At 48.8% G+C, this 13648-nt stretch overlaps 1 protein-coding gene across 1 annotated transcript in view; it reads right to left on the bottom strand.

Moving 5' to 3' along the window:
- Positions 1-13648, bottom strand: part of LOC144488598 (cap-specific mRNA (nucleoside-2'-O-)-methyltransferase 1-like) — a gene marked incomplete at its 3' end in the record, with an annotated part of 72125 nt that overhangs the window by 40599 nt on the left and 17878 nt on the right. The window contains exons 4-5 of the mRNA XM_078206658.1: positions 12419-12537; positions 4399-4495 (exon numbers count right to left, since the gene is read on the bottom strand). Of these exons, the coding sequence (XP_078062784.1) occupies positions 4399-4495; positions 12419-12537 (216 nt within the window). The remainder of the gene's footprint in view (positions 1-4398; positions 4496-12418; positions 12538-13648) is intronic.

Here is a 13648-nt window from a genome sequence, read left to right as displayed (position 1 = left end):
AGAAGTTGAATCTCTTGTGAAGAGGAAGGAGACTTATGTTAAGATGAGACGTGAAGGCTCAGTTAGGGCGCTTGAGAGTTACAAGTTAGCCAGGAAGGACCGAAAGAAAGAGTTAAAAAGAGCCAGGAGGGGACATGAGAAGTCTTTGGCAGGTAGGATCAAGGAAAACCCTAAAGCTTTCTATAGGTATGTCAGGAGTAAAAGAATGACTAGGGTAAGATTAGGGCCAGTCAAGGACAGTAGTGGGAAGTTGTGCGTGGAGTCTGAAGAGATAGGAGAGGCACTAAATGAATATTTTTCGTCAGTATTCACACTGGAGAGGGACAGTGTTGTCGAGGAGAACACTGAGATACAGGCTATTAGACTAGACTGGATTGAGGTTCATGAGGAGGAGGTGTTAGCAATTCTGGAAAGTGCGAAAATCGATAAGTCCCCTGGGCTGGATGGGATTTATCCTAAGATTCTCTGGGAGGCTAGAGAGGAGATTGCAGAGCCTTTGGCTTTGAACTTTGTGTCATCATTGTCTACTGGAACAGTGCCAGCAGACTGGAGAATAGCAAATGTTGTCCCCTTGTTCAAGAAGGGGAGTAGGGACAACCCTGGTAATTATAGACCGGTGAGCCTTACTTCTGTTGTCGGCAAAGTATTGGAAAGGATTATAAGAGATAGGATTTATAATCACCTAGAAAGGAATAATTTGATTAGGGATAGTCAGCACGGTTTTGTGAAGGGTAGGTCGTGCCTCACAAACCTTATTGAGTTCTTTGAGAAGGTGACCAAAGAGGTGGATGAGGGTAAAGCGGTTGATGTGGTGTATATGGATTTCAGCAAAGCGTTTGATAAGGTTCCCCGTGGTAAGCTTTTGCAGAAAATACGGACACATGGGATTGAGGGTGATTTAGTGGTTTGGATCAGGAATTGGCTAGCTGTAAGAAAACAGAGGGTGGTGGTTGATGGGAAATATTCATCCTGGAGTTCAGTTACTAGTGGTGTACCGCAAGGATCTGTTTTGGGGCCACTGCTGTTTGTCATTTTTATTAATGACCTGGATGAGGGCGTGGAAGGATGGATTAGTAAATTTGCGGATGACACTAAAGTCGGTGGAGTTGTGGACAGTGCGGAGGGAAGTGGCAGGTTACAGAGGGACATAGATAAGCTGCAGAGCTGGGCTGAGAGGTGGCAAATGGAGTTCAATGCGGAAAAGTGTGAGGTGATTCACTTTGGAAGGAGTAACAGGAATACAGAGTACTGGGCTAATGGTAAGATACTTGGTAGTGTGGATGAACAGAGAGATCTCGGTGTCCATGTGCATAGATCCCTGAAAGTTGGCACCCAGGTTGTTAGGGTTGTTAAGAAGGTGTACGGTGTGTGAGCTTTTATTGGTAGAGGGATTGAGTTTCGGAGCCAGGAGGTCATGCTGCAACTGTACAAAACTCTGGTGCGGCCGCACTTGGAGTATTGCGTACAGTTCTGGTCGCCGCATTATAGGAAGGATGTGGAAGCATTGGAAAGGGTGCAGAGGAGATATACCAGGATGTTGCCTGGTATGGTGGGAAGGTCTTATGAGGAAAGGCTGAGGGGCTTGAGGTTGTTTTCGTTAGAGAGAAGGTTAAGAGGTGATTTAATAGAGGCATACAAGATGATCAGAGGATTAGATAGGGTGGACAGTGAGAGCCTTTTTCCTCGGATGGTGTTGGCTAGCACGAGGGGACATAGCTTTAAATTGAGGGGTGAGAGATATAGGACAGATGTCAGAGGTAGGTTCTTTACTCAGAGAGTAGTAAGGGCGTGGAATGCCCTGCCTGCAGCAGTGGTGGACTCGTCAACATTAAGGGCATTCAAATGGTTATTGGATAAACATATGGATGATACTGGAATCGTGTAGATTAGAGGGGCTTTAGATTGGTTCCACTGGTCGGCGCAACATCGAGGGTCAAAGGGCCTGTACTGCGCTGTAATGGTCTATGTTCTATCCCATCGATCCGTCACATTTAACACACACTGTATCCCCTCGAACCCTGTCACATTTAACACACACTGTATCCCCTCAATCCCCATCACATTTAACACACACTGTATCCCCTCGAACCCTGTCACATTTAACACACACTGTATCCCCTCAATCCCCATCACATTTAACACACACTGTATCCCCTCGATCCCTGTCACATTTAACACACACTGTATCCCCTCGATCCCTGTCACATTTAACACGCACTGTATCCCCTCGATCCCCGTCACATTTAACACACACTGTATCCCCTCGAACCCTGTCACATTTAACACACACTGTATCCCCTCAATCCCCATCACATTTAACACACACTGTATCCCCTCGATCCCTGTCACATTTAACACACACTGTATCCCCTCGATCCCTGTCACATTTAACACACACTGTATCCCCTCGATCCCTGTCACATTTAACACACACTGTATCCCCTCGATCCCTGTCACATTTAACACACTGTATCCCCTCGATCCCTGTCACATTTAACACACTGTATCCCCTCGATCCCTGTCACATTTAACACACACTGTATCCCCTCGATCCCTGTCACATTTAACACACTGTATCCCCTCGATCCCTGTCACATTTAACACACACTGTATCCCCTCGATCCCTGTCACATTTAACACACACTGTATCCCCTCGATCCCTGTCACATTTAACACACACTGTATCCCATCGATCCGTCACATTTAACACACACTGTATCCCCTCGAACCCTGTCACATTTAACACACACTGTATCCCCTCAATCCCCATCACATTTAACACACACTGTATCCCCTCGAACCCTGTCACATTTAACACACACTGTATCCCCTCAATCCCCATCACATTTAACACACACTGTATCCCCTCGATCCCTGTCACATTTAACACACACTGTATCCCCTCGATCCCTGTCACATTTAACACGCACTGTATCCCCTCGATCCCCGTCACATTTAACACACACTGTATCCCCTCGAACCCTGTCACATTTAACACACACTGTATCCCCTCAATCCCCATCACATTTAACACACACTGTATCCCCTCGATCCCTGTCACATTTAACACACACTGTATCCCCTCGATCCCTGTCACATTTAACACACACTGTATCCCCTCGATCCCTGTCACATTTAACACACACTGTATCCCCTCGATCCCTGTCACATTTAACACACTGTATCCCCTCGATCCCTGTCACATTTAACACACTGTATCCCCTCGATCCCTGTCACATTTAACACACACTGTATCCCCTCGATCCCTGTCACATTTAACACACTGTATCCCCTCGATCCCTGTCACATTTAACACACACTGTATCCCCTCGATCCCTGTCACATTTAACACACACTGTATCCCCTCGAACCCTGTCACATTTAACACACACTGTATCCCCTCGAACCCTGTCACATTTAACACACACTGTATCCCCCTGATCCCTGTCACATTTAACACACACTGTATCCCCTCGATCCCTGTCACATTTAACACGCACTGTATCCCCTCGATCCCTGTCACATTTAACACACACTGTATCCCCTCGATCCCTGTCACATTTAACACACTGTATCCCCTCGATCCCTGTCACATTTAACACACACTGTATCCCCTCGATCCCTGTCACATTTAACACACACTGTATCCCCTCGAACCCTGTCACATTTAACACACACTGTATCCCCTCGAACCCTGTCACATTTAACACACTGTATCCCCTCGATCCCTGTCACATTTAACACACACTGTATCCCCTCGATCCCTGTCACATTTAACACACTGTATCCCCTCGATCCCTGTCACATTTAACACACACTGTATCCCCTCGAACCCTGTCACATTTAACACACACTGTATCCCCCGATCCCTGTCACATTTAACACACACTGTATCCCCTCGATCCCTGTCACATTTAACACACTGTATCCCCCGATCCCTGTCACATTTAACACACTGTATCCCCTCGATCCCCGTCACATTTAACACACACTGTATCCCCTCGATCCCTGTCACATTTAACACACACTGTATCCCCTCGATCCCTGTCACATTTAACACACTGTATCCCTCGATCCCTGTCACATTTAACACACTGTATCCCCTCGATCCCTGTCACATTTAACACACACTGTATCCCCTCGATCCCTGTCACATTTAACACACACTGTATCCCCTCGATCCCTGTCACATTTAACACACACTGTATCCCCTCGAACCCTGTCACATTTAACACACACTGTATCCCCTCGATCCCTGTCACATTTAACACACACTGTATCCCCTCGAACCCTGTCACATTTAACACGCACTGTATCCCCTCGAACCCTGTCACATTTAACACGCACTGTATCCCCACGATCCCTGTCACATTTAACACACAGTAACTTTGGGCTAACCTGTCCGGATGACGCTTAGACCCATTAATATCTGACATAGTAACAGCTGTTTGCTGAGAATCTCCTGCAGGTTTTCTTGTCCCTCCACCGAGAAACCCTAAAGAGAGGGAACGCATCCATCAAATATTCACTCATGGGTCATTCCTCTGCATGTCCCAGTCCTGGGAGTGCCTGAAGGGGTAAGAAGTTTAACAATACCAGGTTAAAGTCCAACAGGTTTATTTGGTAGCAAAAGCCACACAAGCTATCGGAGCTCCGAGCCCCTTCAGGTGAGTGGGAATTCTGTTCACAAACAGCATATAAAGACACAAACTCAATTTACATGAATAATGGTTGGAATGCGAATACTTACAGCGAAGTGTGTGGTGGTTCATTTTGTCAGGTCGAATAGCATGAAAGAATATAACAAGGATAAGACGGTTGGCAGTGCGGAAGATCAGAAGGATCTTGGGGTCCGGGTTCATAGGACGCTCAAAGCAGCGTTGCAGGTAGAGGCTGTGGTTAAGAAGGCGTATGGAATACTGGCCTTCATCAATAGAGGAATTGAGTTTAGAAATCGGGAGATAATGCTGCAGCTGTATAGGACCCTGGTCAGACCCCACCTGGAGTACTGTGCCCAGTTCTGGTCGCCTCATTACAGAAAGGACGTGGAAGCCATAGAAAGGGTGCAGAGGAGATTTACAAGGATGTTGCCTGGATTAGGTGGCATGCCTTATGAGGATAGGTTGAGAGAGCTAGGTCTTTTCTCCTTGGAGAGGCGAAGGATGAGAGGTGACCTGATAGAGGTGTTTAAGATGTTGAGAAGTATTGATAGAGTGGATTCTCAGAGGCTTTTACCCAGGGCTGAAATGGTTGCCACAAGAGGTCACAGGTTTAGGGTGCTGGCCAGTAGGTACAGAGGAGATGTTAGGGGTAAGTTTTTCACTCAGAGGGTGGTGGGTGCGTGGAATCGGCTGCCGGTAGTGGTGGTGGAAGCGGATTCGATAGGGTCTTTTAAGAGACTTTTGGATAAGTTCATAGAAGTTCGTAAGATAGAGGGTTATAGGTAAGCCTAGTAGGTAGGGACATGTTCGGCGCAACTTGTGGGCCGAAGGGCCTGTTTGTGCTGTAGCTTTTCTATGTTCTAATCACGTCTTTCAGATACAAAAAATGTGAGTGGAGAGAGCATCAAGACAAGCTAAAGAGATGTGTATTGTGTATGAGACAATACACTTCTCTTTAACCTGTCTTGATGCTCTCTCCACTCACATTGTTTGTATCTTAAAGATTTGATTAGCTTTAAGTATTCGCATTCCAACCTTTATTCATGTAAATTGAGTTTGTGTCTTTATATGCTGTTTGTGAACAGAATTCCCACTCACCTGAAGAAGGGGCTTGCAGCTCCAAAAGCTTGTGTGGCTTTTGCTACCAAATAAACCTGTTGGACTTTAAGCAGGTGTTGTTAAACTTCTTACTGTGTTTACCCCAGTCCAACGCCGGCATCTCCACATCGTGCCTGAAGGGGACAGTGTGGAGGGAGCTTCACTCTGTATCTAACGCCGTGCTGTACCTGTCCTGGGAGTGTTTGATGGGGACAGTGTAGCGAGAGCTTTACTCTGTATCTAACCCCGCGCTGTACCTGTCCTGGGAGTGTTTGATGGGGACAGTGTAGAGTGAGCTTTACTCTGTATCTAACCCCGTGCTGTACCTGTCCTGGGAGTGTTTGATGGGGACAGTGTAGAGGGAGCTTTACTCTGTATCTAACCCCGTGCTGTACCTGTCCTGGGAGCGTTTGATGGGGACAGTGAAGAGGGAGCTTTACTCTGTATCTAACCCCGTGCTGTACCTGTCCTGGGAGCGTTTGATGGGGACAGTGTAGAGGGAGCTTTACTCTGTATCTAACCCCGTGCTGTACCTGTCCTGGGAGTGTTTGATGGGGACAGTGTAGAGGGAGCTTTACTCTGTATCTAACGCCGTGCTGTACCTGTCCTGGGAGTGTTTGATGGGGACAGTGTAGAGGGAGCTTTACTCTGTATCTAACCCCGTGCTGTACCTGTCCTGGGAGTGTTTGATGGGGACAGTGTAGAGGGAGCTTTACTCTGTATCTAACCCCGTGCTGTACCTGTCCTGGGAGTGTTTGATGGGGACAGTGTGGAGGGAGCTTTACTCTGTACCTAACCCTGTTTGTAATATATTGAAATGATTTGGAGGAAAATGTAACTAGTTTGATCAGTAAGTTTGTGGACGACACAAAGGTTGGTGGATTTGCGGATAGCGATGAGGACCATCAGAGGATACAGCAGGATATAGATCAGTTGGAGACTCGGGCGGAGAGATGGCAGATGGAGTTTAATCCGGACAAATGTGAGGTCATGCATTTTGGAAGGTCTAATACAGATAGGAAATATACAGTAAATGGCAGAACCCTTAAGAGTATTGATAGGCAAAGGGATCTGGGTGTACAGCTACACAGGTCACTGAAAGTGGCAATGCAGGTGGAGAAGGTAGTCAAGAAGGCATACGGCATGCTTGCCTTCATCGGCTGGGGTATTGAGTTTAAAAATTGGCAAGTCATGTTGCAGCTTTATAGAACCTTAGTGAGGCCGCACTTGGAATATAGTGTTCAATTCTGGTCGCCACACTACCAGAAGGATGTGGAGGCTTTGGAGAGGGTACAGAAAAGATTTACCAGGATGTTGCCTGGTATGGAGGGCATTAGCTGTGAGGAGAGGTTGGAGAAACTTGGTTTGTTCTCACTGGAACGACGGAGGTTGAGGGGAGACCTGATAGAAGTCTGATACAGACCTGATGGGCGGCACGGTAGCGCAGTGGTTAGCACTGCTGCTTCACAGCTCCAGGGTCCCGGGTTCGATTCCCGGCTCGGGTCACTGTCTGTGTGGAGTTTGCACATTCTCCTCGTGTCTGCGTGGGTTTCCTCCGGGTGCTCCGGTTTCCTCCCACAGTCCAAAGATGTGCGGGTTAGGTTGATTGGCCAGGTTAAAAATAGCCCCTTAGAGTCCTGAGATGCGTAGGTTAGAGGGATTAGCGGGTAAAATATGTGGGGGTAGGGCCTGGGTGGGATTGTGGTCGGTGCAGACTCGATGGGCCGAATGGCCTCCTTCTGCACTGTAGGGTTTCTATGATTCTACAAGATTATGAGGGGCATGGACAGAGTGGATAGTCAGAAGCTTTTTCCCAGGGTGAAAGAGTCAATTACTCGGGGGCACAGGTTTAAGGTGCGAGGGGCAAGGTTTAAAGGAGATGTACGAGGCAGATTTTTTACACAGAGGGTGGTGGGTGCCTGGAACTCGCTGCCGGGGGAGGTAGTGGAAGCGGATACGATAGTGACTTTTAAGGGGCATTTTGACAAATACATGAATAGGATGGGAATATGATGAAAGTGAGGAGGTGTGGGATAGAGGGAAAGTTGGCCGAATGGATAGGTAACTGGCTGTCTGATCGAAGACAGAGTGTGGTGGTGGATGGAAAATTTTCGGATTGGAGGCAGGTTGCTAGCGGAGTGCCGCAGGGATCAGTGCTTGGTCCTCTGCTCTTTGTGATTTTTATTAATGACTGAGAGGAGGGGGCTGAAGGGTGGATCAGTAAATTTGCTGATGACACCAAGATTGGTGGAGTAGTGGATGAGGTGGAGGGCTGTTGTAGGCTGCAAAGAGACATAGATAGGATGCAAAGCTGGGCTGAAAAATGGCAAATGGAGTTTAACCCTGATAAATGTGAGGTGATTCATTTTGGTAGGACAAATTTAAATGTGGATTACAGGGTCAAAGGTAGGGTTCTGAAGACTGTGGAGGAACAGAGAGATCTTGGGGTCCATATCCACAGATCTCTAAAGGTTGCCAGTCAAGTGGATAGAGCTGTGAAGAAGGCCTATAGTGTGTTAGCTTTTATGAACAGGGGTTTGGAGTTTAAGAGCCGTGGGGTTATGCTGCAACTGTACAGGACCTTGGTGAGACCACATTTGGAATATTGTGTGCAGTTCTGGTCACCTCACTATAAGAAGGATGTGGAAGCGCTGGAAAGAGTGCAGAGGAGATTTACCAGGATGCTGCCTGGTTTGGAGGGTAGGTCTTATGAGGAAAGGTTGAGGGAGCTAGGGCTGTTCTCTCTGGAGCGGAGGAGGCTGAGGGGAGACTTAATAGAGGTGTATAAAATGATGAAGGGGATAGATAGAGTGAACGTTCAAAGACTATTTCCTCGGGTGGATGGAGCTATTACAAGGGGGCATAACTATAGGGTTCGTGGTGAGAGATACAGGAATGATATCAGAGGCAGGTTCTTTACGCAGAGAGTGGTTGGGGTGTGGAATGGACTGCCTGCAGTGATAGTGGAGTCAGACACTTTAGGAACATTTAAGCGGTTATTGGATAGGCACATGGAGCACACCAGGATGATAGGGAGTGGGATAGCTTGATCTTGGTTTCAGATAAAGCTCGGCACAACATCGTGGGCCGAAGGGCCTGTTCTGTGCTGTACTGTTCTATGTTCTATGAATAGAGGGACATGGTCCCCGGAAGCGTAGGGGGTTTTAGTTCAGTCGGGCAGCACGGTTGGTCCAGGCTTGGAGGGCCGAAGGGCCTGTTCCTGTGCTGTAATTTTCTTTGTTCTTTGTTGTATCTAACCCCGTGCTGTACCTGTCCTGGGAGTGTTTGATGGGGACAGTGTAGAGGGAGCTTTACTCTGTATCTAACCCCGTGCTGTACCTGTCCTGGGAGTGTTTGATGGGGGCAGTGTAGAGGTAGCTTTACTCTGTATCTAACCCCGTGCTGTACCTGTCCTGGGAGTGTTTGATGGGGACAGTGTAGAGGGAGCTTTACTCTGTATCTAACCCCGTGCTGTACCTGTCCTGGGAGTGTTTGATGGGGACAGTGTAGAGGGAGCTTTACTCTGTATCTAACCCCGTGCTGTACCTGTCCTGGGAGTGTTTGATGGGGACAGTGTAGAGGGAGCTTTACTCTGTATCTAACCCCGTGCTGTACCTGTCCTGGGAGTGTTTGTTGGGGACAGTGTAGAGGGAGCTTTACTCTGTATCTAACCCCGTGCTGTACCTGTCCTGGGACTGTTAATGCGGACAGTGTAGAGGGAGCTTCACTCTGTATCTAACCCCGTGCTGTACCTGTCCTGGGAGTGTCTGATGGGGGACAGTGTAGAGGGAGCTTCACTTTTATCGAATCCAGTAACTGAATGGATTGCGTCGGTATTCACAAAGGAGAGGGATGTGTTGACTGGGAGTGTCTTGGAGGGGAGTGTTGACCCGTTAGAGAAAATCTCCATTACAAGGGAGGAAGTGTTCGGTTTTTTAGGGAATATAAAGACCGACAAATCCCCAGGGCCTGATGGAATCTATCCAAGGCTGCTCAGGGAGACGAGAGATGAAATCGCTGGGCCTCTGACGCAAATCTTTGTCTCGTCACTGGACACAGGTGAGGTCCCAGAGGATTGGAGGATAGCTAATGTGGTCCCGTTATTTAAGAAGGGTAGGAAGGATAACCTGGGAAATTATAGGCCGGTGAGCTTGACGTCCGTGGTAGGGAAGTTGTTGGAGAAGATTCTTAGAGACAGGGTGTATGCGCATTTAGAAAGGAATAAACTCATTAACGATAGTCAGCATGGTTTTGTGAGAGAGAGGTCATGCCTCACTAACCTGGTGGAGTTTTTTGAAGAAGTGACCAGAATGGTTGACGAGGGAAGGGCCGTGGATGTCGTCTATATGGACTTTAGTAAAGCGTTTGACAAAGTCCCTCATGGTTGGTTGGTGCAAAAGGTTGGATCTCATGGGATAAAGGGGGAGGTGGCTCGATGGGTGGAGAACTGGCTTGGTCACAGAAGACAGAGGGTGGTAGTGGAAGGGTCTTTTTCCGGCTGGAGGCCTGTGACTAGTGGTGTTCCGCAGGGCTCTGTATTGGGACCTCTGCTGTTTGTGATTTATATAAACGATCTGGAAGAAGGTGTAACTGGGGTGATTGGTAAGTTTGCGGATGACACGAAAATGGCTGGACTTGCAGATAGTGAGGAACATTGTCAGAGGCTACAGAAGGATATAGATAGGCTGGAAATTTGGGCAAAGAAATGGCAGATGGAGTTCAATCCAGATAAATGCGAAGTGATGCATTTTGGTCGAACTAACGTAGGGGGGAGCTATACGACAAATGGCAGAACCATAAAGGGTGTAGATACGCAGAGGGACCTGGGTGTGCAAGTCCACAGATCCTTGAAGGCGATGTCACAGGTGGAGAAGGTGGTGAAGAAGACATATGGCATGCTTGCCTTTATAGGACGGGGCATAGAGCATAAAAGTTGGGGTCTGATGTTGCAGTTGTATAGAACGTTGGTTCGGCCGCATTTGGAATACTGCGCCCAGTTCTGGTCGCCACACTACCAGAAGGACGTGGAGGCTTGAGAGAGAGTGCAGAGGAGGTTTACCAGGATGTTGCCTGGTATGGAAGGGCTTAGTTATGAGGAGAGATTGGGTAAACTGGGGTTGTTCTCACTGGAAAGACGGAGGATGAGGGGAGACTTAATAGAGGTGTATAAAATTATGAAAGGCATAGATAGGGTGAACGGTGGGAAGCTTTTTCCCAGGTCGGTGGTGACGTTCACGAGGGGTCATAGGTTCAAGGTGAGGGGGGGGAGGTTTAACACGGATATCAGAAGGACGTATTTTACAAAGAGGGTGGTGGGGGCCTGGAATGCGCTGCCGGGCAAGGTGGTGGAGGCGGACACACTGGGAACGTTTAAGACTTATCTAGATAGCCACATGAACAGAGTGGGAATGGAGGGATACAAAAGCATGGTCTAGTTTGGACCAGGGAGCGGCGCGGGCTTGGAGGGCCGAGGGGCCTGTTCCTGTGCTGTATTGTTCTTTGTTCTTGTTCTTTGATACAGAATCGGCTTGATGACAGACGCCAGAGGGTGGTTGTAGAGGGCTGTTTTTCAAACTGGAGGTCTGTGACCAGCGGTGTGCCTCAGGGATCAGTGCTGGGCCCACTGTTATTTGTCATTTATATTAATGATTTGGATGAGAATATAGGGGACATGGTTAGTAAGTTTGCAGATGACACCCAGATTGGTGGCATGGTGGACAGTGAAGAAGGTTATCTCCAATTGCAGTGGGATCTTGATCAATTGGGCCAGTCGGCTGACGAATGGCAGATGGAGTTTAATTTAGATAAATGTGAGGTGATGCATTTTTGTAGATTGAACCAGGGCAGGACTTACTCAGTTAATGGTAGGGCGTTAGGGAGAGTTACAGGACAAAGAGATCTCAGGGTACATGTTCCTTGAAAGTGGAGTCACAGGTGGACAGAGTGGTGAAGAAGGCATTCGGCATGCTTGGTTTCATCGGTCAGAACATTGAATACAGGAGTTGGGATGTCTTGTTGAAGTTGTACAAGACATTGGTACGGCCACACTTGGAATACAGTGTGCGATTCTGGTCACCCTATTATAGAGAGGATATTATTAAACGAGAAAGAGTACAGAAAAGATTTACCAGGATGCTACTGGGACTTAATGGATTGAGTTACAAGGAGAGGCTGGATCGACTGGGACTTTTTTCTCTGGAGCGTAGGAGGCTGAGGGGTGACCTTATGGAGGTCTATAAAATAATGAGGGGCATAGACAAGGTAGATAGTCAATATCTTTTCCCAAAGGTAGGGGAGTCTAAAACTAGAGGGCATAGGTTTAAGGTGAGGGGGAAGAGATACAAAAGTGTCCAGAGGGGCAATTCTTCCACACATGGTGGTGTGTCTGGAACAAGCTGCCAGAGGCAGTAGTAAAGGCAGGTACAATTTTATCTTTTAAAAAGCATTTAGACAGTTACATGGGTACAATGGGTATAGGGGGATATGGGCCAAATGCGGGCAATTGGGATTAGCTTAGGGGTTTTTAAAAAAAAGGGCGGCATGGACAAGTTGGGCCGAAGGGCCTGTTTCCATGCTGTAAACCTCTGTGACTCTGTGGCTGTCCTGGGACAGTGCTGGGGGAGCCTGTCGGGTCAGTGATGGTAGTTTGTTGCTCGTACCCCGTCTGCCATGAGGAAGTGAACGCCTTTCCAGTCCGTGTTTTCCAGGACAAAGCGACGGAACTCGCTGATATTCTCCGGCCGTGTGATATCCCCATCGCCATCCACACCCCCTTCACCTGTGGATCAGTCAGAACATAACAACATCAGAACTAGGAGCAGGAGTAGACCATCTGGCCCCTCGAGCCTGCTCCGCCATTCAATAAGATCATGGCTGATCTTTACCTGGACTCAGCTCCACTTACCCGCCCGCTCACCATAACCCTTAATTCCTTTACTGTTCAAAACTTTATCTATCTTTGCCTTAAAAACACTCAATGAGGTAGCCTCAACTGCTTCACTGGGCAGGGAATTCCACAGATTCACAACCCTTTGGGTGAAGAAGTTCCTCCTCAACTTGGGGACGGGAGGGGGGGGGCGCGCGCGGGGCGGAGGGCGCGCGCGTGGGCGACGGGGGGGCACGGGCGGGGTGGCACGCGCACGCGGGGTGCGCGCGCGTGGGGGACGGGGGCGGGGTGGCACGCGCACGCGGGGTGGGGGGGCGCGCGTGGGGGACGGGGGGGCGCGCGCATGGGGGACGGGGGGGCGCGCGCGTGGGGGACGGGGGGGGCGCACGCAGGGCAGGCGCGCGGGGCGCGTGGCGCAGGGGGGCGCGGGACAGCGGGAGGGAGATTGCATGTGAATGCAGGACAGACAGACTGAGGTGGGGGGCCCTCACATGGGGAACATACAACAAAGGAGCCAGCGGTGAGCCATTCGGCCCATCGAGGACAGTCTGCCATTTTACAAGATGATGAGTGATGTGCTGCTATGGAGTAGGCACCGAACCATCTCCCCAATCGGTGAAGAGGAATCTGTGCAGCTGCTGCTTCACAACAGTCAGTCAGCGCACTCTGTCACCCAGTTCCAAACTCACCCCAGCCTCCCACAGAAACACATTCTCATCTCTGTCCGAGCGCCCCGACTCAACATTCTCAACCAGCTTTACACTCACCCAAAAAGTGCGGGGGACAGCTCAGGGGGGAGGGGAAAGGAGGTGTGGGTGTAATCAGCAAGTTTGCGGATGACACGAAGATGGCTGGACTTGCGGATAGCGAAGAGCATTGTCGGGCAATACAGCAGGATATAGATAGGCTGGAAAATTGGGCGGAGAGGTGGCAGATGGAGTTTAATCCGGATAAATGCGAAGTGATGCATTTTGGAAGAAATAATGTAGGGAGGAGTTATACA

Source organism: Mustelus asterias, unplaced genomic scaffold (genome assembly GCF_964213995.1).
Source record: "Mustelus asterias unplaced genomic scaffold, sMusAst1.hap1.1 HAP1_SCAFFOLD_1698, whole genome shotgun sequence".
NCBI classification, from domain to species: Eukaryota; Metazoa; Chordata; class Chondrichthyes; order Carcharhiniformes; family Triakidae; genus Mustelus; species Mustelus asterias.
This window is presented reverse-complemented; position numbering and strand designations above follow the sequence as displayed.